The 22657-nt window shown below is 37.0% G+C and overlaps 1 protein-coding gene across 2 annotated transcripts in view; it reads left to right on the top strand.

Moving 5' to 3' along the window:
• LOC127418990 (rho guanine nucleotide exchange factor 19-like) overlaps positions 1 to 22139 on the top strand; it is a 39371-nt gene extending 17232 nt beyond the window's left edge. For both annotated transcript variants that reach the window (XM_051659985.1, XM_051659986.1), the window contains exons 2-16: positions 9354 to 9999; positions 11014 to 11529; positions 11671 to 11803; positions 11900 to 11979; positions 12082 to 12320; positions 12421 to 12581; positions 12726 to 12878; positions 12981 to 13110; positions 13226 to 13300; positions 13390 to 13479; positions 13623 to 13786; positions 19871 to 20029; positions 20172 to 20251; positions 20829 to 20933; positions 21049 to 22139. In XM_051659985.1, the coding sequence (XP_051515945.1) occupies positions 9375 to 9999; positions 11014 to 11529; positions 11671 to 11803; positions 11900 to 11979; positions 12082 to 12320; positions 12421 to 12581; positions 12726 to 12878; positions 12981 to 13110; positions 13226 to 13300; positions 13390 to 13479; positions 13623 to 13786; positions 19871 to 20029; positions 20172 to 20251; positions 20829 to 20933; positions 21049 to 21206 (2868 nt within the window). In that variant the 5' untranslated portion in view covers positions 9354 to 9374 and the 3' untranslated portion in view covers positions 21207 to 22139. The remainder of the gene's footprint in view (positions 1 to 9353; positions 10000 to 11013; positions 11530 to 11670; positions 11804 to 11899; positions 11980 to 12081; positions 12321 to 12420; positions 12582 to 12725; positions 12879 to 12980; positions 13111 to 13225; positions 13301 to 13389; positions 13480 to 13622; positions 13787 to 19870; positions 20030 to 20171; positions 20252 to 20828; positions 20934 to 21048) is intronic.
• Positions 22140 to 22657: the final 518 nt, after the last annotated feature.

Here is a 22657-nt window from a genome sequence, read left to right as displayed (position 1 = left end):
AATTTCAAGGCTTTGTTGGAACTTCTATTATTTATTATTACAAAGTAATTAATTACTGTAACTCAATTACTTTTTAGTCAAAAGAAGTACTGTATAACATATTACATTTAAAATTCTTATAAAAAAGATTACAGTTACTGACTTCCAATTAAGTTACTCTAAGTATATTACTTGGGTTACACATACTGTATTTCTAAATAATATTGTTTATGTAGAATATATTTAAAAACATGAATTTTGTTCATATGTACAACTTATGACTTATGTGTATGTTTGCATTTCTATCAGAATATAAACATTATTTTGAATTTGATGAAAAAAAAAACTTTTCTGTGAAATTTGTTTTAGAAATCAACTTAATAGTTAATTAGTAAAGTTTTTTATGAATTAATCAGTGAAGATATCTGATAACTATTTTAGATAAGTAATCTGTAATGGATTACTTCAAGTAGCTTCCCAATACTGGCCGCTAAGCAACAGGCAAACTGTCAACCTAGAATGCGGCAAACAGAGGCAAGCGGAGTGATAAAAATTGTGAAGTGTCCCAAAATTGTTATTCTAAACAACAACACTCATGGATGTAACGCTACTTGTCTTATTAGATTAGAGGATTGGAAATTACTGTTTTATAATTAGACAATAAACAGTCAACATGTACGATTAAAACCCCCAAAGAGATTTAAAAGCATTAATACTTTTAGTGACACAGACAAAACAAGCCTGTAGTCTAAGCTAAGTGGACTTAGAATAAACAATGTGATTCTAAGGATGCACCATTCAGTATATTTGTGTACATTTTCAGATCAATTACACATTAAACTGCAGCATTTAATAATAATGTATTGTTTCCACTCTTAACACTACTGTCATGTGTTCATAACCCTTCTGTTTTTGACTGGGTGTGTCCAGTATGGGAGGTGTTGATGTTGAAAGATGGTGAGTGCACAGATGTCCCAAAAAGGGTAACATTTTTCTTTAAGAAGAGATGGGGGGGCTACCACCCCTGGAGTCATGAATCCAGAGTGTGTTGAGTGACTCCAGCCAGGTCTCCTAAGCAACCAAATTGGCCAGGTTGCTAGGGAGTGTAGAGTCACATGGGGTAACCTCCTCGTGGTCATGATTAGTGGTTCTCACTCTCAAATGGAGTGCGTGGTAAGTTGTGCATGGATGACGGAGAGTAGCATGAGCCTCCACATGCTGAGAGTCTCCTTGGTGTCATGCACAACGAGCCACGTGATAAAATGTGCGGATTGACGGTCTCAGAAGTGGAGGCAACTAAGACTTGTCCTCCGCCTCCCGGATTGAGGTGAGTAACTGAGCCACCACGAGGACCTACTAAGTAGTGGGAATTGGGCATTCCAAATTGGGGAGAAAAGGGGATAAAACATTTTTAAAAAAGAAGAGAAAAGATGGTGTGAAATGGTACAAAGAAATTCAGCTTGTTAGAGTCAAACCTTATACCAGGTGTTGTTACAGTTTTGTCTCTTTGTTGTATTAGTGTTGAAAGGGTTTAGGGCAATGTCAATGCTTTGTGAAGGTGAAAAGGGATTTTCAGTGTTTGTCTTGATGGAGTAGGTGGAAGAAGGCCTCAGGCACTTTGAGGGATCAGGCCCCACACCAAACACAAACAAAGTGTTCTCCACCTCCAGCTGTCCCCGCTCACCCCAAGAGAATTTAAAGGGATAGTTCACCCAAAAATTTAAATTCTCTCATCATTTACTCACTCTCATGCCATCCCAGATGTGTATGACTTTCTCATTGCTACTAAACACAAACAATGATTTTAGAAGAATATTTCAGCTCTGCGGGTCCATACAATGCAAGTAAATGGGTAACAACATTTTGAAGCTCCAAAATGGACATAAAAGCAGCATAAAAGTAATCCATAAGACTCCAGTGGTTAAATCTATATCTTTAGAAGTGATATGATAGGTGTGTGTGTGAAACAGATCAATATTTAAGACCATTTTTACTATAAATTCACCTACCTACCCAGTAGGTGGTGATACGTGCAAAAAATACAAATTGCCAAAAACAAAAGAAGAATGTGAAAGTGAAAGTTTCTCACCCACACCTATCATATCGCTTCAGAAGACATGGATTTAACCACTGGAGTCTTATGGATTACTTTTATGCTGTTTTTATGTACTTTTGGAGCTTCATAATTTTGGTACCCATTCACTTGCATTGTATAGACCCACAGAGCTGAGACAGTCTCCTAAAAATCTTTGTTTGTGTTCTACAGAAAAAGAAAGTCATACACATTTGGGATGGTGGGGTGAGAAAATGATGAGAGAATTTTCATTTTTGGGTGAACTATCCCTTTAAATCCATAATCTCTGAAATTAATTTGCTTCTTTCTCTTCTAGAACAATACCTTCACATATTAACAGAATTCCCATAGTTATATTAACATGGCATGGAAAACCTGTAAATATCAGGGGATTTTAAAATGGTTATTTCAAGGGCAGGAAAAGACATGGAAAATAATAGAATCTTTAACTCCTCTGTTTTATAGAAAATTTCCAAATAATTGTTCTGTTCAGGACAAAACCTATGACCTGGTAGACTACAGTTTGTAGTAAAGGTAGGTAAGGGTAATAAACCCTTCATTTTGAGTAACATAATCTGATTATTGGAATACTTACACATTTTATATGTTTAAAACTAATACAGAATCATGGTTTATATTCTAAAAGAGTTTTTATTTCAGAATAAAAATGCCCATCCGGCAGAAGAAAAATTATTGAAATATCCCATAGTCTTCCATTAAAAATGTCACCACACATATCTGGGCCATTCTACTGAATTAGTTCAAACTGCACTCCCGCAATAAAAAGAAAAAAGAAATCAAAAACAATTAAGCATTTAGATATTGGATATTCATAAGAATATATTATGATCTATTAAACCCAAGGCATTAATTGAGATAATACTAAGCTAAATATATACAAAATCATAATTTATAGAGTACTTTCTATTAGGATGTGCCTGTCCCACGTAAATTCAAATTTATTTAAAAATACTATCCCACATTTTCATATCACTACTGAAACACAAAAAGTTTTGGTCCATTGGCTGATCATGATTTTAGCCATAACCATGAAGTGAGACTGCATCCTTGTCCATTATCGCCATATGGACAAGAAGTTGGATCCCATCATTTTGAAGTAAATGTGCTCTAAAATCTGAACCATCAATTTGTAACTTCAAGAACTGTCATTACCGAGCACATTCTCTGCTATTCCTTAACATTCTCTGGTAGTTAATCTAACATGTTATGTTTTTTATGTTGGTACAACTGTTCAAGGAGTATGATTATTTCCTAGTAATCATTAGCTAAAATGAGCTAAAATTATAATTAAATTGTCACTACCGAAACAGACATGATTATTTCAGAAGTCACAAAATGTTACATTCATCTATTCATTTTAAGAGAAGGATCTTAAGATTTGAACAGTTGTACATAAATAAAAACATAATATTTTAGATTAACACCCTAAAAATTTTAATTGCAGAGAATGTGTTCGGTAGTGACACATCTTAGAGTTACACACTGATTTTCAGACTTTGGAGCACATTTTAGTTCAAGGGATCTATCTACTCACCTGATGGCCATGATGGACAAGGATACAGTCTCACTTCCTGGTTGTATTTTTCTGGATGTTGGATATGTTTGTTAATTCCAAACAACCGGTAAGCCAGTAAGCAAATAATCTTGTAATCATTTAGTAATTCCCTAGTATAGCAACGCCCTAGCAATGCCCTAGTAACCCAAAACACCCTGACATTGGATATATTTAAATGTACTAATATATATAATATATATATATATATATATATATATATATATATATATATATATATATATATATATATTTTTTTTTTTTTTTTTTTTTACATATTTATTTATTAATTATTGTGGAGAATCCAAAGGCATTTTGACCAAATACAAGTTAGTTTTTCACTGTTTTTAAACAGGTCAGAAATGACCAATACATAACATGTTATAACCTATTTATATACACTTGTCTAGTTTACTAGCTCAGGTCAAAAATATTACATTGGCTACAAACCTTTGCTTCTTGTGAGTGCAATCTCTATAAAATAATAATAATAAAAAAAGTGTTTTCCAGTAATCATGAACAACTAGAAAAATCATAGAAATTCAATGGTCCCAAAAGTGTGGGAACCCTGGATATTAGTAGTCCATTATAATTTCATCCATTCCATTATTTAAAGAAAAATTAACACTTTACCCAGAATGTAGTCAGCCAGCAGAGCCTTACATCCAGAGTCAGGATAGCATCTGAAGTTCAAAACCGTATGATTTTAAGGCCAGTTCATGAAAGGAAACTCCTCATGGGGTAACGATTTATCTTTGACAAATAATGTCTTCATATTGTTAGTCACCACCTGTATCTTGCCTTCAAGCTGTGTGGCATAGTTGCAGGAGCTAAAAATTAGGCATTTGAATTTGAATAGCAGATGCCTTGATACACCCTGAATCTGAGCTTTCTGTCACAGACCAATTAGAACAGTGGTGTGAGTTTACCTCAGAACAATATAACACACAAACAGAAAGCCCATCACACCACACTGTTAGACCCTGAGCTCCAGCAAGTCAATATTCTAGGACATTAAGAGGGAAAAGGGGCATGTGTGTTTTTCAGTCAAAATTTGGAGTTGTATCTTCAACAAATTTGTCTGCAGTCATTTATCAGAATTATGATGTAGGTTATTTCCCAGTAGGATTTATGCTTTACAGCTGTGCAGAGCATCTGTGTAGACAGCTACACTATGAAAGAAATGTGCAGTTCTTCTTTGTGTATCTTTGTGTATCTATTGTTCCTGACTCTGACAATGCTCAATACCATGTTATATTACATATTCGAGTAGTCATGTTGTTCTGCATGTTTTTTGTTTTGTTTTGATTTTTTGCAGCATGTCAGAGGGAATGATGTTTCTTTAACTGCAACTACAGTGAAGAAGATACTAGTTTTCTTTTCATTTACTTTGTAGATGCCCTGACTTACAGGAGCCCTCCAAAATTACAGGGAAAACAGATACAAAAAAGACAAAAACATCCAAAAATAACATGTTAATAACACTGAAAATGATATAGTGGATTTAACTGAAAATTGTATTAGTTGTGAGAGATGAAATTGGATGTATGGTATATAGCCATATCATAATGGGCTTTAATGTAGTGTATTATCATATTTTTTTTATAGTGATGGTTATGTGGAGCATTTACAAAATCACTTTGGCTCTTTGTACAGTACGTTTCATTTGTATAGCACATGTACAGGGTTATAAAATTATGCTTTACAACAGTTCCAACAGCTCTGTGTGCTACTAGTTAGCTGTTCCACTGTCACAACATGATAACACAGAAAATCAGTGTTTTAGTTCCAAATGTTTTTCTGCTTATAACCGGACCCAATGTGCCGATTTCCAGACAAGCGCCACAATGCGCTATTTGTTCCAACCTGGTCTCATAGAATCACGTTACTTTAGCTACATTTTTGCAACATGAGTTTTAAGTGGCTCGTTGAACGTATCGTGGAAGTTTCCTGGTGCAATAAGCACTTGAGGTCCCAATATAACAATGACTTATACTCCCTTTCACACAAATCACAATTAAAATGACAGATTATCCATTCATAAACACTTACTTTTCAACTTGTTCCTCATCCAATGTAATTTTAAGACATCTAACTTTTACTTTAGTGCATGACTTTTACTATTTTGCATGAAGGCGATACATTTTAATGTTTGCATTACATAACCAACTACATTTACAAGCTTGTTCAAGTGCAAACAAATTGTGTGATAGCTTAACTGATAGAGTGTTGCACTTGTGATGCAAAGGACTGGGGTACAAGTCCCGAACAGCACGTGAGTTAACACATAAGCCGAAAGTGTCATAAGATGACGTGGTTGCTTCGGCTATTCTGTATTTCATCTCCCATTTGCTTTTTATGACACTATCTGTTAGGTTTAGGTTTAAGGTTTAGGATAGGGAGATAAGATTTGTTGTTTTATAACTCGGTAGAACATTAACCCTGAAAACCTCATTTGTTTTTCATCTTACATTTGCTTTTTATGACACTATCGGTTAGTTCAGGTTTTAAGATTTCAGGTAGTAAGGTAGGTTTAGTTCATTTAAAAATCGGTAGAGCATTAACATTAAAAACCTTAACTGTTTGGGAGAAAACTCAACTTGCTAAGAGTGCTACTCAGTGGACATTACACCACGGAATTGCCACAATACTTGTAAGGAACCATGTCATATCATTTTGCAAAAATTATGTCACCAAAGCAATTCAGTTTTCATGAGATCAGGCTGGAATGTTTACCTGTGCTGTGCCTTTGACATCACATGTATTTCATACATACCTGTATGTGTACATCACATGTATCTACTACATTTGCAAAGATGCAAGTGAAAGAACGCAGTAATGGTCTAAGTACCGTTAGGGTTAGGTTTAAGTTGTGGGTTAGTTGTGAGTAAACTAATGCAATTACTACTCAAATGTTTCCGTATATTGGACACACTGTGGCTTTCAGGCCACATGCATTCAAATGTTTCTTTCATATAATGTCTGCTCGTTTTGCACAGTGTGGTGTGTCCCGCACCACTGTAGTTCCAGCTATTACTATTATACACTAAAATTGCTGTTTTTGTTTCTTTCTGTGAGCTCAGTCAGCTGTCAGCCAAATGCTACTTTAAACTTACCAAACTTGACCCAGTTTAAGTGTCAGTCTTTTATCTTTAACTAATCACGATCTGTCTGTGCAGTATTTTAAACTGGTTGCACTTTTAATTTAGTGTGTGTGTTAGAGGAATTTAGATTTGTTCCTTAACTCTCAAATCTCTTGTGCACCTAACAGCGTTCCCCATCTGGAGAAATAAAGGGAGCCTTTGTTTAGAGTGAAGAACAGGTAACCCATTTGTGCTTTGTGTTTTTAGGGTTTTGTTGTGCAGATGTGGGAATGGTTTTTATCAGGGAAGAGGGGTCAGATTGTGTGTTTTCTGGGCTTTTCAAAATTGTATGCTAGAATGTGTGGTAGTACTTATGCTTGTGAATCATGATGAATCATGCAGTGGAGGAAAGGAGAGAATTAATTGTGTGTACATTCTGCATTCAGAGAGAAATTGAGATGGGGGAATACTCATGTTCTTTTGTGTCCTATGAGGAAATGGAGGTACAGCAAATATTTGTTTAAGGGTACAAGAGTTTGAGATTGTTTGAGAGATTTGCAATTGATAGTCACAAACTATCACAAAAATAATGCTTTATTTTGCTTTAAAGGAATAGTTCACCCAAAATGAATATTCTCTCATCATTTACTCACCCTCATGCCACCCCAGATGTGTATGACTTTCTTTCTTCTGCAGCACCCAAATTAAGATTTTTAGAAGAATATTTCAGCTCTGTAGGTCCATACAATACAAGTGAATGGGTGCCAAAATTTTGACACTCCAAAAATCACACAAAGGCAGCATAAAAGTAATCCACATGACTCCAGCTGCTTGCAAGACTAGACACTTTGCCCATTATCATAGTTGGAGAGCTCTCATGTGAGTGTCCTCATGTAACTGAAATCTACATGCAAAACTAAAGTACAGGAGCAGCTATGTTTGGAGTAAGAGATCCGGCTGTAAATGATTTAGCTAAGTACAGGGGATGAGGGCTGCATGCTGCACTCTTTAATTAGAACAGGAAGGCACAGCGACTGAGCCAAGCCTGCTATGGGGAAGAGCTTCCAATATTTTCAGCTAGACTTAATTTTACCCAGTTACACAGAGGAACGCCAAATCCACAAAAACTGCAGAGATAAGCAGAGCTTTACTGGGCATAAATCTGCACAGCAAAAAACATTGGCCAGAGGGATATAATCTTCTTTGTGTAACTATAGAAATACAAAAGTTGTTCAAGTCCAGAAGAAATGTTACTGTAGTGTTTATAAGGCTCTTAAGACCTGCATGTACACACCCAGAAAAGGTTTCATTTACATTTGGAATATGACATCATATGCAGCACACTAACAGTACATATGATTTGCATACTCTTGATTAGGATATTTAAGTTCTTTGAATTTTCAGCACAAGTGTAGAATTGTCTAAACAGACAAAGGTTATCTGGAAACATGCCCAGACATTTTTCAACATATTTTCAGCACAGATTTTGGGAAAATTCTACAGAATAGATTTAAACAAGGTAAACTGTGTTATGTGTATAGATTTAAACATGTAAAATGTGTTGTGTTAGGTTCAGTGATGTGACGCTTATTTTCTTTTTGTCCAGATCTATTAAGTTAATCATAAATACATAAAAAATACAATTCACACAAAGCAAGTACTTGAATACACCGCTACTATGATGATGAACATATTTTCATTGTCTGAATCCAAAGTTATTTTGATATTTATTATAATTGGTTTAACTGTCTGGGGACAGTAAAATAATAATAATAATAATAATAATAAAAGTCTCAACAAAAGCTGAAATTCTTGAAAAACAAAAACAAATGTTGGTGTAAGTAATTTGTAATAATCTTTAATTATTATTTCTGGATTTTATTTTTATTTTTTATCATATTATTATCTGAAAAACCTTAGTCCACCAAATTAAAGTCTTGTGCTGTAACCAACATGCAAGTAGCCATTCTGTTTTCATGTGAAAAAAACAAAACAAAACAAAAAACAAACAAACAAACAAAAAAAAACATAAAAATGAGGCAACCCCTTTAGATCCTCATGACTGTGCGTGAAGAAAAGCTTGATATTGGTGACTAAACATTCATGATTTTTGTAAGAAATATTTTTTTCCCTTGAAAAATTTTTGAATTATTATTATTTATAAATTATTACGTTTAGTACATTCACATTTATTAAAGAGCAACCAAATAATTGTAATTAATTTTATTTGATGGTTACAGAACTTGATATTGAAGTCATTAAATATTTTTTTGTTTTTTGTAAATGTTATAAGTGTTTTTCAAAAATGTATGAAACCAACATGGACACAAAGAATACATTTCTACAAACTTGATACATGTGTTTAAACTAGATTTTTAGATTTCTAATTTTGATCTCCTCTGAAAACCTTATTTGTCAATGACCCATTGATGGATTTAAACGTGGTTTGCTGAGAGTCACTTACAAGCTTTTTGATAGCTACAATTAGCCAAAATATTTAATAAATGATTATGAAAAGGGCACAGAGTGTATTGAACTTTGAAATTCTGCAGAGTTTTCTGCAAAGTTTTTGTAGGTGCAGATTCTGGGTTGATCTGTATTTGAGTTAGTATCTTCTATTCTTTTTTTATCATTTGCTCTGCAGTACCCATGTGCCTCCTGAGCCATGCTACCTGGCTATGGATTGTCTCCTCCCCTTGATTTTCAGCCTCACCTCCAAGTGTTCCATTGCAGAGGGGAGAGCTCTGACATGTGGTTCCCAGGCTCAGTTGAGACCCAGGCTTTGAGCGACTCTCGGGAGGGAAGGCCTCTCCTGCGGCAGAATCAGCAGGAGACATTGGCGTTCATTGAACTTCAACAGCCTAGCACTAATGGTTTCCAATCACACACACCAGAAAAGCATAGTTCCTCTCCTTGCTCCAAGCCTGTCAGATGCAAAGGAAACAGACCCTCTGACTTTGCCAAGAATGGGAGTACAGACACAACACTGGACAATTATTTGACCCAGGACAGCAATGATGTGGAGGTGGCTCAGGATCAGACATGGACACCTATTACTGAAGTACCTGAGACAGGTTATGAAAATTCTGAACCAGGAATTAAGAGCCTCGGTTCTAGAGGATTATTTTTGCCTTTGTCCCCTACATATGTCTTGGGGGACAGGGACTCTTTGGACTCTCAGCATCAGAGCTCCCCCTCTTCCCCCTCTTCCCCCTTAGAGTTCCAAAGTCCAGACCCATTTTGCCTACAGAGACGCACCTCAATGGGATCTTTAAAGGAGAAGTCCGTACGTAAGTGCCAGTCTCACTTACTGTACTTGTATCATGACATATTCTTTCTACATTTCCACATTAAAAAATAATCAGTTTATCATAGGGCAAGGGTACTTCCACAACTCTTGAAGCAGTATGAGCCCAGTTAATGTTGAATATTTTGTACGGTATATATGCTGTGGTATAGTGCAATTCTACTAGAGACAGTTCATCCAAAATGTCAAATTCTGTCATAATTTTCCCAACCTATGCCAAAAAACCTGTATGACTTACTTATGCAGAGCATAAAAGGAAATGTTTTAATGAATATCTCGGTCCATCTGTTCAATATAATGGCAGTGGATAGTACCTAACTTTAAAGCCTAAAAAAGTACCCAAAAGTATCATAAAAGTAGTTTATGCAGTTTTGCGTTATATCTCACTGTCTTATATCTCCAAGCATACAATAGCTTGTGGTGAAAAACAACTTTACCAGTGAAAATCTTGATGTCCATTGTGCATTCATATGTTCCGTTTTGCATAAGAGTAGCTCGGTCACAATGGCATGCGTATTCATGTGAGATTGCATTGTTTTCAGCTTTTATCATGGCACTCATTACACACATTGCAGACGAAAAATTACTTACATTTGGTTTATTTCTCACCAAAACATATCTTATGCCTTCAGAAGACTTGAAATATGATGCACAAGTCACATGAACTATTCTGAGTCATTTTTGAGCTTTAAAATGAGCTACTATCGACCGCCATTGTATTGACTAGACAGACCGCGTTATTTGTTACAATGACTCCTTTTGTGTTCCGCATCAGAGAAAGTCTTACAGGTTTGAAACAAATCGAGGGTGAGTAAATTATGATAGAATTTCATTTTTGAGTGAACTATTCCTTTAATATACCACGCCAAGGCTCTTGCAGATGTGTTTTTACACTAAGATGGTTGTTTGTGTCCCATTGAAATTATGGTGGTAAATTAGAGGTGAATGTGACAAGCGGTTGTACCTTTCCTCACTTAATGTGCCATGTCACAAACAGGGCGCAAGATGAGAGTGTACTCGCCAGACATCCTGAGCGATAGGTCTCTCAGCAGCCCAGGCCTGGAGTGTGACTACATGCTCCCGGGATCCTTTGAATCATTCGTAGAAGGGGGACTCAGCATGGTGGGATGTACCATACCCACATCTCAGAGTTCCAGCCCTCTCCCAAATCTAGATGAAGACTTCTCCATACCAACTCCTCCAAAACCCTCCTTAGATCCCTCTCAGGAGGTTTCCAGATTGGAGGTGGGTGTAAATGATGAGGGCAGGCAGAGTCTAGGCCTGGAGGACTGTGGGGCTCTGGAAGTTTCTGCACCCAACAATGGGACCTTGCCGCCTCTCTCCCGTTCCCGCTCAGCAGACAACGAGCGCAGGCGCTTCTCTGCTTCTGAGCTCATCTCCCGTCTGCAACTTTCCCAGAGGAAAAACTCCTTTACCCTTAAGCTGGGAAAGTCCCTCTCTGCTCGAGTGGCCTCGCGGGACCGCCACCTGTCTGGAAACCTCAGCCCAGACTGTAAGTAACTCATCAGGACTGATTAGTTCAATCAAAGACTTTTTTGTGAATGTCTCGTAATGTAATGTCAATATGACACACCCAATACTAAATGTTTGAGGTCCCTTTTGTAAACCTTCTCTCTTCCTTCTCTGTTTTTAGACAAACCCAACTCCAGACAGCGCTTCTCAGGGGGATCAAGTGACAGTGCACCACATAGTCCTGTGGGGTCTGCACCACCACTGCCCTCTTCTGACTGTAATCTGCCACTACACCGGAGGAGTTCCAAGCAGAGGTAGATCTAACCCTCACTAGTACCAACAAAGTACACCTCAGCAAATAGAGTGATAACCCATTCTATTTTTAACTTTTTTTTATCCTTTCTTCACAGTATGAGAAAGGTTTCCATTGATGAAGATGCAGACAGTCCTCCCAGTAGCTTTAAACGCCTATCACGCTTCCTGCCAAACTGTACGTCTGATAAATGAAGAATTCGAAAGTATTTTGTATCAACATTTTTGTATTTATTTATATATTTATCTCTTTCTCTCTCTCACTCGTCAATTCTTTCAGTGATTTTGTATCAGGAATACAGTGACGTTGCTATTAACAGAGAGATACAGAGGCAGCAGGGGTCGGAGCCTGGAACTGATGATGAAAGAGGGGAATCTGTGTCCCCTGGCAACCTTTCTCCATCCAGTTCATTCTGCTCATCACGAGGCTCCACCTTCTCTCTTTGGCAGGATATTCCTGATGTTCGGATGAGTGGACAACTGGACAACTTCAGCAATGAAGAGCGCAAACTCCAGGAGGTGACTCCACATTCCGATCATGTTTTTATTCTTCATTTACCAACACAGTTTACTGGGACAGGAGCTAATCAATATTTTTTTACTTGATTTCTCATTTCAGGCCAAGTTTGAGTTGGTGACATCAGAGGCCTCATACATACGAAGCCTGTCTATTGCGGTCGACCATTTTATGATGTCTCCTGAGCTGTGTGAATGTCTTGGGAACCAGGAGAGGCAGTGGCTCTTCTCCAAACTTCCTGATGTGAAAGAAGTCAGTGAGAGGTGAGAAAAAATTGGCGAGACTGGTGAGAAGATGAAGAGTAACTGCAATTTTGCTAGTTTCACCCGTGTTTTTTTAAAGTACTGCTGCGTTCCAGCTTAAACACCCATCTCTTCTCTTTCTCTTTCAATTTTCCCCTTCCATAGGTTTCTTCAAGATCTGGAGCATAGGTTAGAAGGGGACATTTTGCGTTTTGACGTGTGTGACATTGTCCTTGGACACTGTCCAGCACTGCGGAGGGTTTATCTGCCCTATGTCACCAATCAAGCCTATCAGGAAAAGACCTATCAGCGGCTCTTGTAAACAGTGCCACCTAATGAGAAGCAGAAATACTAAGAAAAATGTATATGGTGCATTAATGCCATAGTTAAGAGGTGTACATGCTTACTTTGTTTTCTTAGACAAGAGAATCCTCGTTTCCCTGGAATCCTTGCCCGTCTGGAAGAGGACCCCATATGCCAGAGGCTGCCTCTTACATCATTCCTTATCCTTCCTTTTCAAAGGATCACACGCCTAAAAATGCTGGTGGAGGTATGCTATCATCTCCTCTTGCTTAATGACATCAATCATCCACTGCCTTAGAACAAGCCTCATAAGAATCATAGATGGTACCCCATCAAAGAAATTCCCTGTGTGTCTGTTGTAGAATATCTTGAAGAGAACAACTCCTGGATCTCGGGATGAGGACACTGCCACCAAAGCTCTAAATGAGCTGAAAAAGGTGAGATAAACAATGATTTACAATAACATTAAAATAAATGGAAATCTAAATGTGATCAATGAATAAAACCCCCTCATCTGCTGCACTAGATTATAAAGGAATGTAACTCCAGTGTGCAGTCCATGAAGAGGATGGAAGAACTAATTCATCTAAATAAGAAAATTCACTTTGAGGGCAAGGTACCATGCAAACAGCATCAAACATTCATTTCCATGTTTTTGTATACATTCAGTATGTCTGGTGTATTATGCACATAAAGTGAAATTTCAGTTACTAATACAAGAAACTTGTAAATATGCAATGATAACTTCCTTCTTTTTAGATTTTCCCACTCATCTCTCAGTCTCGCTGGCTGGTCAAACACGGGGAACTTTTAGAGGTGGACACACAGAACTTGAGTATATCTGGGTCAAAATTTAAACTTACCACTCGACCTGTGTACCTCCACCTATTTAATGACTGCCTTCTGCTGTCCAGAAAGAAAGAGTAAGTCCATAAATAAAGGAAAAGTGTGACAGAGAGCATGAGAAAACTAGCGATGGAAAAGAGTTGCCTCTGGCTCTTTCTGAGCCCTTGTTTCTATTGTATTCCTAATGTAGAAGGATTTCAACCTGGTCTTATACAGTTGTGCTCAAAAGTTTGCATACCCTGGCAGAAATTGTGACATTTTGGCATTGATTTTGAAAATATGACTGATCATGCAAAAATCATATCATATGAAGATCATATGAAGCCATTTATTATCACATAGTTGTTTGGCTCCTTTTTAAATCATAATGATAACAGAAATCACCCAAATGGCCCTGATCAAAAGTTTACATACCCTTGAATGTTTGGCCTTGTTACAGACACACAACAACCAAACCATCTTTTTCTCTGGGAAATGTTTGGAGAGGGGTCAACAAGTATTGTGCTCCTTGAAACAACCACACCATCTTTTTCTAGAGCAGCCTGTATTTCTCCTGAGGTTACCTGTGGGTTTTTCTTTGTATCCCGAACAATTCTTCTGGCAGTTGTGGCTGAAATCTTTCTTGGTCTACCTGAACTTGGCTTGGTATCAAGAGATCCCCGAATTTTCCACTTCTTAATAAGTGATTGAACAGTACTGACTGGCATTTTCAAGGCTTTGGATATCATTTTATATCCTTTTCCATCTTTATAAAGTTCCATTACCTTGTTTGGCAGGTCTTTTGACAGTTCTTTTCTGCTCCCCATGGCTCAGTATCTAGCCTGCTCAATGCATCCACGTGAGAGCTAACAAACTCATTGACTATTTATACACAGACACTAATTGCAATTTTAAAATTGCACAGGTGTGGGAAATTAACCTTTAATTGCCATTTAAACCTGTATGTGTCACCTTGTGTGTTTGTAACAAGGCCAAACATTCAAGGGTATGTAAACTTTTGATCAGGGCCATTTGGGTGATTTCTGTTACCATTATGATTTAAAAAGGAGCCAAACAACTATGTGATAATAAATGGCTTCATATGATCACTATCCTTAAATAAAAGACTTAAATAAAAGTCTTAAACAAAAAAAAAATAAAAGTGTTTTTGCATGATCAGTCATATTTTCAAAATCAATGCCAAAATTTCACAATTTCTGCCAGGGTATGCAAACTTTTGAGCACAACTGTATATATATATATATATATATATATATATATATATATATATATATATATATATATATATATATATACATATACACAGTTGAAGTCAGAAGCTTACATATACCTCAGCCAAATACATTTAAACTCAGTTTTTCACAATTCCTGACATTTAATCATAGAAAGCATTCCCTGTCTTAGGTCAGTTAGGATCACTTCTTTATTTTAAGAATGTGAAATATCAGAATAATAGTAGAGAGAATGATTTATTTCATATTTTATTTCTTTCATCACATTCTCAGTGGGTCAGAAGTTTATATACACTTTGTTCGTATTTGGTAGCATTGCCTTTCAATTGTTTAACTTGGGTCAAATGTTTTGGGTAGCCTCCCACAAGCTTCTCACAATAAGTTGCTGGAATTTTGGCCCATTCCTCCAGACAGAACTGGTGTAACTGAGTCAGGTTTCTAGGCCTCCTTGCTTGCACACACTTTTTCAGTTCTGCCCACAAATTTTCTATCGGACTGAGGTCAGGGTTTTGTAATGGCCACTCCAACACCTTGACTTTGTTGTCCTTAAGCCATTTTGCCACAACTTTGGAGGTATCCTTGGTGTCAATGTCCACTTGGAAGACCCATTTGCGACTGAGCTTTAACTTCTTGGCTGATTTCTTGAGATGTTGCTTCAATATATCCACATATTTTCCTACCTCATGATGCCATCTATTTTGTGAAGTGCACCAGTCCCTCCTGGTTGGGATAGTGTTCTTCGGCTTGCAAGTTTCACCCTTTTTCCTCCAAACGATAACGATGGTCATTATTGCCAAACATTTCCGTTTTTGTTTCATTAGACCAGAGGACATTTCTCCAAAAAGTAAGATCTTTGTCCCCATGTGCACTTGCAAACTGTAGTCTGGCTTTTTTATGGTGGTTTTGGAGCAGTGGCTTCTTCCTTGCTGAGCAGCCTTTCAGGTTATATCGATATAGGACTTGTTTTACTGTGGATATAGATACTTGTCTACTTGTTCCCTCCAGCATCTTCACCAGGTCCTTTGCTGTTGTTCTGGGATTGATTTGCACTTTTCGCACAAAACTACGTTCTCTAGGAGACAGAATGCGTCTCCTTCTAGAGTGGTATGAATGCGTCTCCTTCTTGAATGGTATGATGGCTACATGGTCCCATGGTGTTTATACTTGCGTACTATTTGTACAGATGAATGTGGTATCTTCAGGCGTTTGGAAATTGCTCCCAAGGATGAACCAGACTTGTGTTTTTTTTTTTCTGAGGTCTTGGCTGATTTCTTTTGATTTTCCCATGATGTCAAAGAGCAAAGAGGCACTGAGTTTGAAGGTAGGCCTTAAAATACATCCACGGGTACACCTCCAATTCATTACACCTCCTATCAGAAGCTAATTGTCTAATTGTCTAAAGGCTGGACATAATTTTTTGGAATTTTTCAAGCTGCTTAAAGGCACAGTTAACTTAGTGTATGTAAACTTCTGACCCACTGGAATTGTGATGTAGTCAATTAAAATTGAAACAATCTGTCTGTAAACAATTGCAAGAAAAATTATTTGTGTCATGCACAAAGAAGATGTCGTAAACGACTTGCCAAAACTATAGTTTGCTAATATTAAATCTGTGGAGTGGTTAAAAAATTACTTGTTATTTATTTTTATCCCCTTTTCTCCCAATTTGGAATACCCAATTCCCACTACTTAGTAGGTCTTTGTGGTGGCGTGGTTACTCACATCAATCTGGGTGGCAGAGGACAAGTCTCAGTTTCCTCCTCTTCTGAGATCGTCAATCCATGCATCTTATCATGTGGCTCATTGTGCATGACACCGCGGAGACTCCGCATGTGGAGGCTCATGCTATCCTCCACGATCCACGCACAACTTACCATGCGCCCCATTGAGAGCGAGAACCCCTAATCGTGGCCACGAGGAGGTTACCCCATGTGACTCTACCCTCCCTAGCAACCGGGCCAATTTGGTTGCTTAGGAGACCTGGCTGGAGTCACTCAGCACAGCCTGGATTCGAACTCGCGACTCCAGGGGTGGTAGTCAGCATCAATGCTCGCTAAGCTACCCAGGCCCCCGACTAAAAAATGAGTTTTAATGACTTCAACTTAAGTGTATGCAAACTTTATATATATATATATATATATATATATATATATATATATATATATATATATATATATATATATATATATATATATATATATATATATATATATATAAACTCAGCAAAAAAAGAAACGTCCTCTCACTTTCAACTGCTTTTATTTTCAGGAAACTTAACATTTGTATGAACATAAAAAGAATCAACAACTAAGACATAAACTGAACAAGTTTCACAGACATGTGTCCCTGAACAAAGGGGGGGGGGGGGGTCAAAATCAAAAGTAACAGTCAGTATCTGGTGTGGCCACCAGCTGCATTAAGTACTGCAGTGCATCTCCTCCTCATGGACTGCACCATATTTGCCAGTTCTTGCTGTGAGATGTTACCCCACTCTTCCACCAAGGCACTTGCAAGTTCCTGAACATTTCTGGGGGGAATGGCCCTAGCCCTCACCCTCCGATCCAACAGGTCCCAGATGTGCTCAATGGGATTGAGATCCGGGCTCTTCGCTGGCTATGGCAGAACAATGACATTCCTGTCTTGCACAGAATCACGCACAGAATGAGCAGTATGGCTGGTGGCATTGTCATGCTGGAGGGTCATGTGAGGATGAGCCTGCAGGAAGAGTACCATATGAGGGAGGAGGATGTCTTCCCTGTAATGCACAGTGTTGAGAATGCCTGCAATAACAACAAGCTCAGTCCGATGATGCTGTGACACACCGCCCCAGACCATGACGGACCCTCCACCTCCGAATTGATCCCGTTCCAGAGTACAGGCCTCGGTGTAACGCTCATTCCTTTGACGATAAACGCGAGTCCGACCATCACCCCTGGTGAGACAAAACCGCGACTCGTCAGTGAAGAGCACTTTTTGCCAGTCCTGTCTTGTCCAGCAAAGGTGGGTTTGTGCAGGCGACATTGTTGCCGGTGATGTCTGGTAAGGACCTGCCTTACAACAGGCCTACAAGCCCTCAGTCCAGCCTCTCTCATCCTATTACGGACAGGCTGAGCACTGATGGAGGGATTGTGTGTTCCTGGTGTAACTCGGGCAGTTATTGTTGCCATCCTGTGCCTGTCCCGCAGGTGTGATATTCGGATGTACCGATCCTGTGCAGGTGTTGTTACACGTGGTCTGCCACTGCGAGGACGATCAGCTGTCCTTTCTGTCTCCCTGTAGTGCTGTCTTAGGCATCTCACAGTAAGGACATTGCAATTTATTGCCCTGGCCACATCTGCAGTCCTCATGCCTCCATGTAGTATGCCTAAGGCACGTTCACGCAGATGAGCAGGGACCCTGGGCATCTTTCTTTTGGTGTTTTTCAGAGTCAGTAGAAAGGTCTCTTTAGTGTCCTAAGTTTTATAACCGTGAACTTAATTGCCTACCGTCTGTAAGCTGTTAGTGTCTTAATGACCATTCCACAGGTGCATGTTCATTAATTGTTTATGGTTCATTGAACAAGCATGGAAAACATTGTTTAAACCCTTTACAATAAAGATCTGTAAAGTTATTTGGATTTTTATTAAATTATCTTTAAAATACAGTGTCCTGAAAAAGGGACATTTCTTTTTTTTTGCTGAGTTATATATATATATATATATATATATATATATATATATATATATATATATACACACACACATACATATACATACATTTATACATATATATACACATCTAGATACATACATATATATATATATATGTATGTAGATGTGTATATATATGTATGTAGATGTGTATATATATATATATATATATATATATATATATATATATATATATATATATATATATATATATATTTACGTATACATACATATACAGTATATACATATACTGTACATATATATTCACATAAACATACATAAACATACTTTCAGCAACCAGAAATAGAATGATAGTACTGTGAGAAAAGATTAGTTTTAAGCTGAGATTTGAAGATGGAGATGGAGGAAATGTTGCAGAGGCTTATAGGGAGTGAATTCCACATTTTTGGTGCAATTACACTGAAGGATCTGCCCCCGAAAGTCAAGAGGTGAAATCTGGGGATAGTGGTTCATTGCACATATTGTAATAGTTTCCTGGTGAAATGAACACTTGAGGCACTACAACAACAATGACTTTGATTTCCTTTTATACAAATCACTACTTATATGGCAGATGAATAGTTCATAAACACATACTTTTCCTCCTGTTCCTCACACAGCACTGTCTTATGATTATCTCTTGCAATAGTGCGTTACTTGTAAGACGATACATTTTAATGTTTGCATTACATAACCAACTACATTTACAAGCTTGCAGCATGATCAAATTGCACGGTATCTCAACTGATAGCGCATTTCACTTGTGCAAAAGACTGAAGAGCACACAAGTCGAAATGTGAGCCAAAAGTGTTATAGAAGCATCGCAAAATTACTTGGTTGCTTAAGCAATTGCGTTTTTTATCTAACATTTGCTTTTTATGACACTATCGGTTAGGTTTAGTGTAGGGAGGTAGATTTAAAACTTGATAGGGCTTTGACCTTAAAAACATTATCTGTTTTGAATAACATTTAACTCGCTTTTAGCACCACTCAGTGGACATTTCACCTCAAAGCTGACACAATACATGTAAGAAACCATGTACTATGCAAAAATGTTGCCACAGTCTCATATTTTTCATGACATCAGGCTAAAGGATTTAGTTGATAATTTTGGTTTACTTATTAAAGATGAATTACAAACTAGCTAACATTGCTTGCTTTTGTAAGAAAGAATGTACAATTATATAGTATAATTGATACAAAGTTTTCAACATAAGCTGTTCCTTCTATTTTGTCACAGTACATGGAAGTTCATGGTGTTTGTACATGCAAAGATTGAAGACCTCAAGGTGAAAGACCTAAGCCAGAAGCTTCAGGGAATATCAGGCTTCATCTTCTATCTGCAGTTATGTGAGGGACAACAGCTAAAGCACCAGATCCTGCTCAAGTCATCCACAGAGTGAGAACATTCCGCATAATTTCCAAACATTAACTTCTATAAACCTGTCACTGACAAATAGACCTTTATGTTCCTTGAAGATGAGCCATAAATATGTCCTCACATGATACATAAAACTAAGAACATTCTGTTATATACGTAGGAGCAGCAAGCAGAGATGGATCACGGCCATGTTTCCCTCTGATCCAAAGACAGCTATTGAGCAGACCAATGAGAATGATGGTGTGTCCTCTCTTTATGTCTCACTCTTGTTATCGATTTTAGCCTGAACTGCTTTCAAACATTGTAAGCTAAGCATGTATGACATAAAGTTAACTGTGGCTTGTCACATTACATCAGTCAGTGGGCGGTTCTAGGCCAGATTGAGCTGCAATGTGGACCAGACTTAATGCCGATAGTCAAAAATCTGTCTCTGCGAGACTAAGCAAACATTGGTCTTTGAAAAAGGGGCTGTTTTGCCTGACATAACTCTGAAAACAAAGCATAATATACAGTTTTTCTCAAGGATATCCTGTTTTACTTGCTACAAAGTGCATCTTACTAAACTTATTATAAGATTCCATGCCACAAACCTCACAAACATGGGCAAATCCAGTGAGTAGTTCTTCTTTTTGAACCTTTTAAATACAAATATTATTTTTATTAAAGAAACAGACTGGAGTTTTGCAATTATGGAAAACTCTTTCCATTTTTGTATGCAATATGTATCTGACGATTTAGGCCATCTGAGGCTAAGACTGATTTCTAAGATCTTTCTAAGACTTTTATTTTAAATTTTTATTTGTATGTGTCTTTACAGATCTATCTCAGGTCCAGTGCATTAAGAGCTACCAGGCTCAGGAGCATGATGAGTTAACGCTGGAGAAGGCAGACATCCTTCAAGCTATAACAATTACTAGTGATGGTTAGTAGAAACATTGCCCTTCTTCTGGGTATCCTCCATTTATCCCCAGTAAGAAGGGAAGTTGGAGGACTACAGAGCAGAGATAAGTAATTTTTTTAATGTTTTCAATTCACAGGGTGGGTAGAGGGAATCCGTATGTCGGATGGAGAGAGGGGCTGGTTCCCCAAAACTTACGTGGAGGAGATCACAAGCCGCAGTGCTCGTTTGCGAAACCTCCGTGAGAACATTCGCATTAAATGTGTCTCTCAAAAATTAGAGGGAGAGACAATTTAAGACACTGAAGTATGGTCTATTCTTTTACTTAAAGCTTATTCTGCTTTACCAAAGCAGAGTAAATTTGTTAAATTGAGTCATTGCGCATTTCCAGGCATATTTAAAATGTCCGTGGCTTATATTATAGCTATAATAAATTATACTGTAAACATCTTCTCAAATGTATTGTAAATGGGAAAATAAAGCTATGCATTGCATTTTTGAATAAAAATAATGGAGGACTTGAAGTGCCACATAAAAGAAATCGAAGGAATCAATTAGTAATTTAATATTTTTTTTAAATAAAATGTAAATAAATTCCTTTGCAAATTCACAAATAAATATAAATAAGTTAAAAGACTGAAAATTTGGTATATATATATATATATATATATATATATATATATATATATATATATATATATACAGTACTGTGCAAAATTCTTAGGTACATAAGAATTACCTAAGATTTTTCACAAAAGCATTTGTCTTAAGATGGTTATTTATATCTTCAGCTTTAGTGTGTCAATAGGAAATATAAATGTTAGACTCCCAAACATTATTTTTGCAAACAGAAAAAATTTGAACAGAAGAACAGGGAGCCCTGCAACAGTGTCATGGCCCCCACAGAGCCCCCCACTGAACATCGAGTCAGTCTGAGATTACATAAAGAGACAGAAGCATTTGAGACAGCCTAAATAGATAGAAGAACTGTGGCGAATTCTCCAAGAAGCTTGGAACATCCTATCTGCCAATAACCATGAAAAACTGTGTCCAGGTGTACCTAGGAGAATCAGTGCTGTTTTAAAGGCAAAGGTGGTCACACCGAATATTGATTTAGCTTTTTTATGTTTACTGGACTTTGTATGACATTAAGTGATAAATGAAAACTATTTGTGTCATTATTTTTGAAGACATCCTCACTATGCAAAATTTTTCACAAGTGCCTAAAACTTTTGCACAGTACTGTATATATATATATATATATATATATATATATATATATATATATATATATATATATATATATATAAACATATTAATGCATACATTTTTTAATCACTATTTAAGTTTCATTTTACAAAAAAATATATAATTTCTGCGTTATAAACACATTTTACAAATTGTTTTTTCAGTTGCACCTACCAATTCTTTTTTCATTAGTAATTTCATTTAGTTATTTATCAGCAATTGTTTCTCTTATTATCTATTTCTTTTTTTTTCTTTTTTTTATGCCTGTTCTTTCTTTTCACATTTGCTTTCTCGATTTTCAGTTCTCCTGTACACTGTTGTGAAGAAAATTGTCATTGGATATTTGATCATGTGGATGCAACCTATAAAATTTATTAAAGACAAACCTCCTTTGACACAGCATTGCTGGCAATAAAAATAAAAGTCTGGTGAGAGATTGTTGATTCCACTGGCATATTAGTAGATTGCTGTTACACAAATTCTTTGCTCAAAAAATAAGA

Source organism: Myxocyprinus asiaticus, chromosome 28 (assembly GCF_019703515.2).
Source record: "Myxocyprinus asiaticus isolate MX2 ecotype Aquarium Trade chromosome 28, UBuf_Myxa_2, whole genome shotgun sequence".
In the NCBI taxonomy this organism is placed as follows: domain Eukaryota; kingdom Metazoa; phylum Chordata; class Actinopteri; order Cypriniformes; family Catostomidae; genus Myxocyprinus; species Myxocyprinus asiaticus.
Note: the sequence above shows the minus strand (reverse complement) of the source record. Positions and strands in the feature narration are given on the sequence as shown.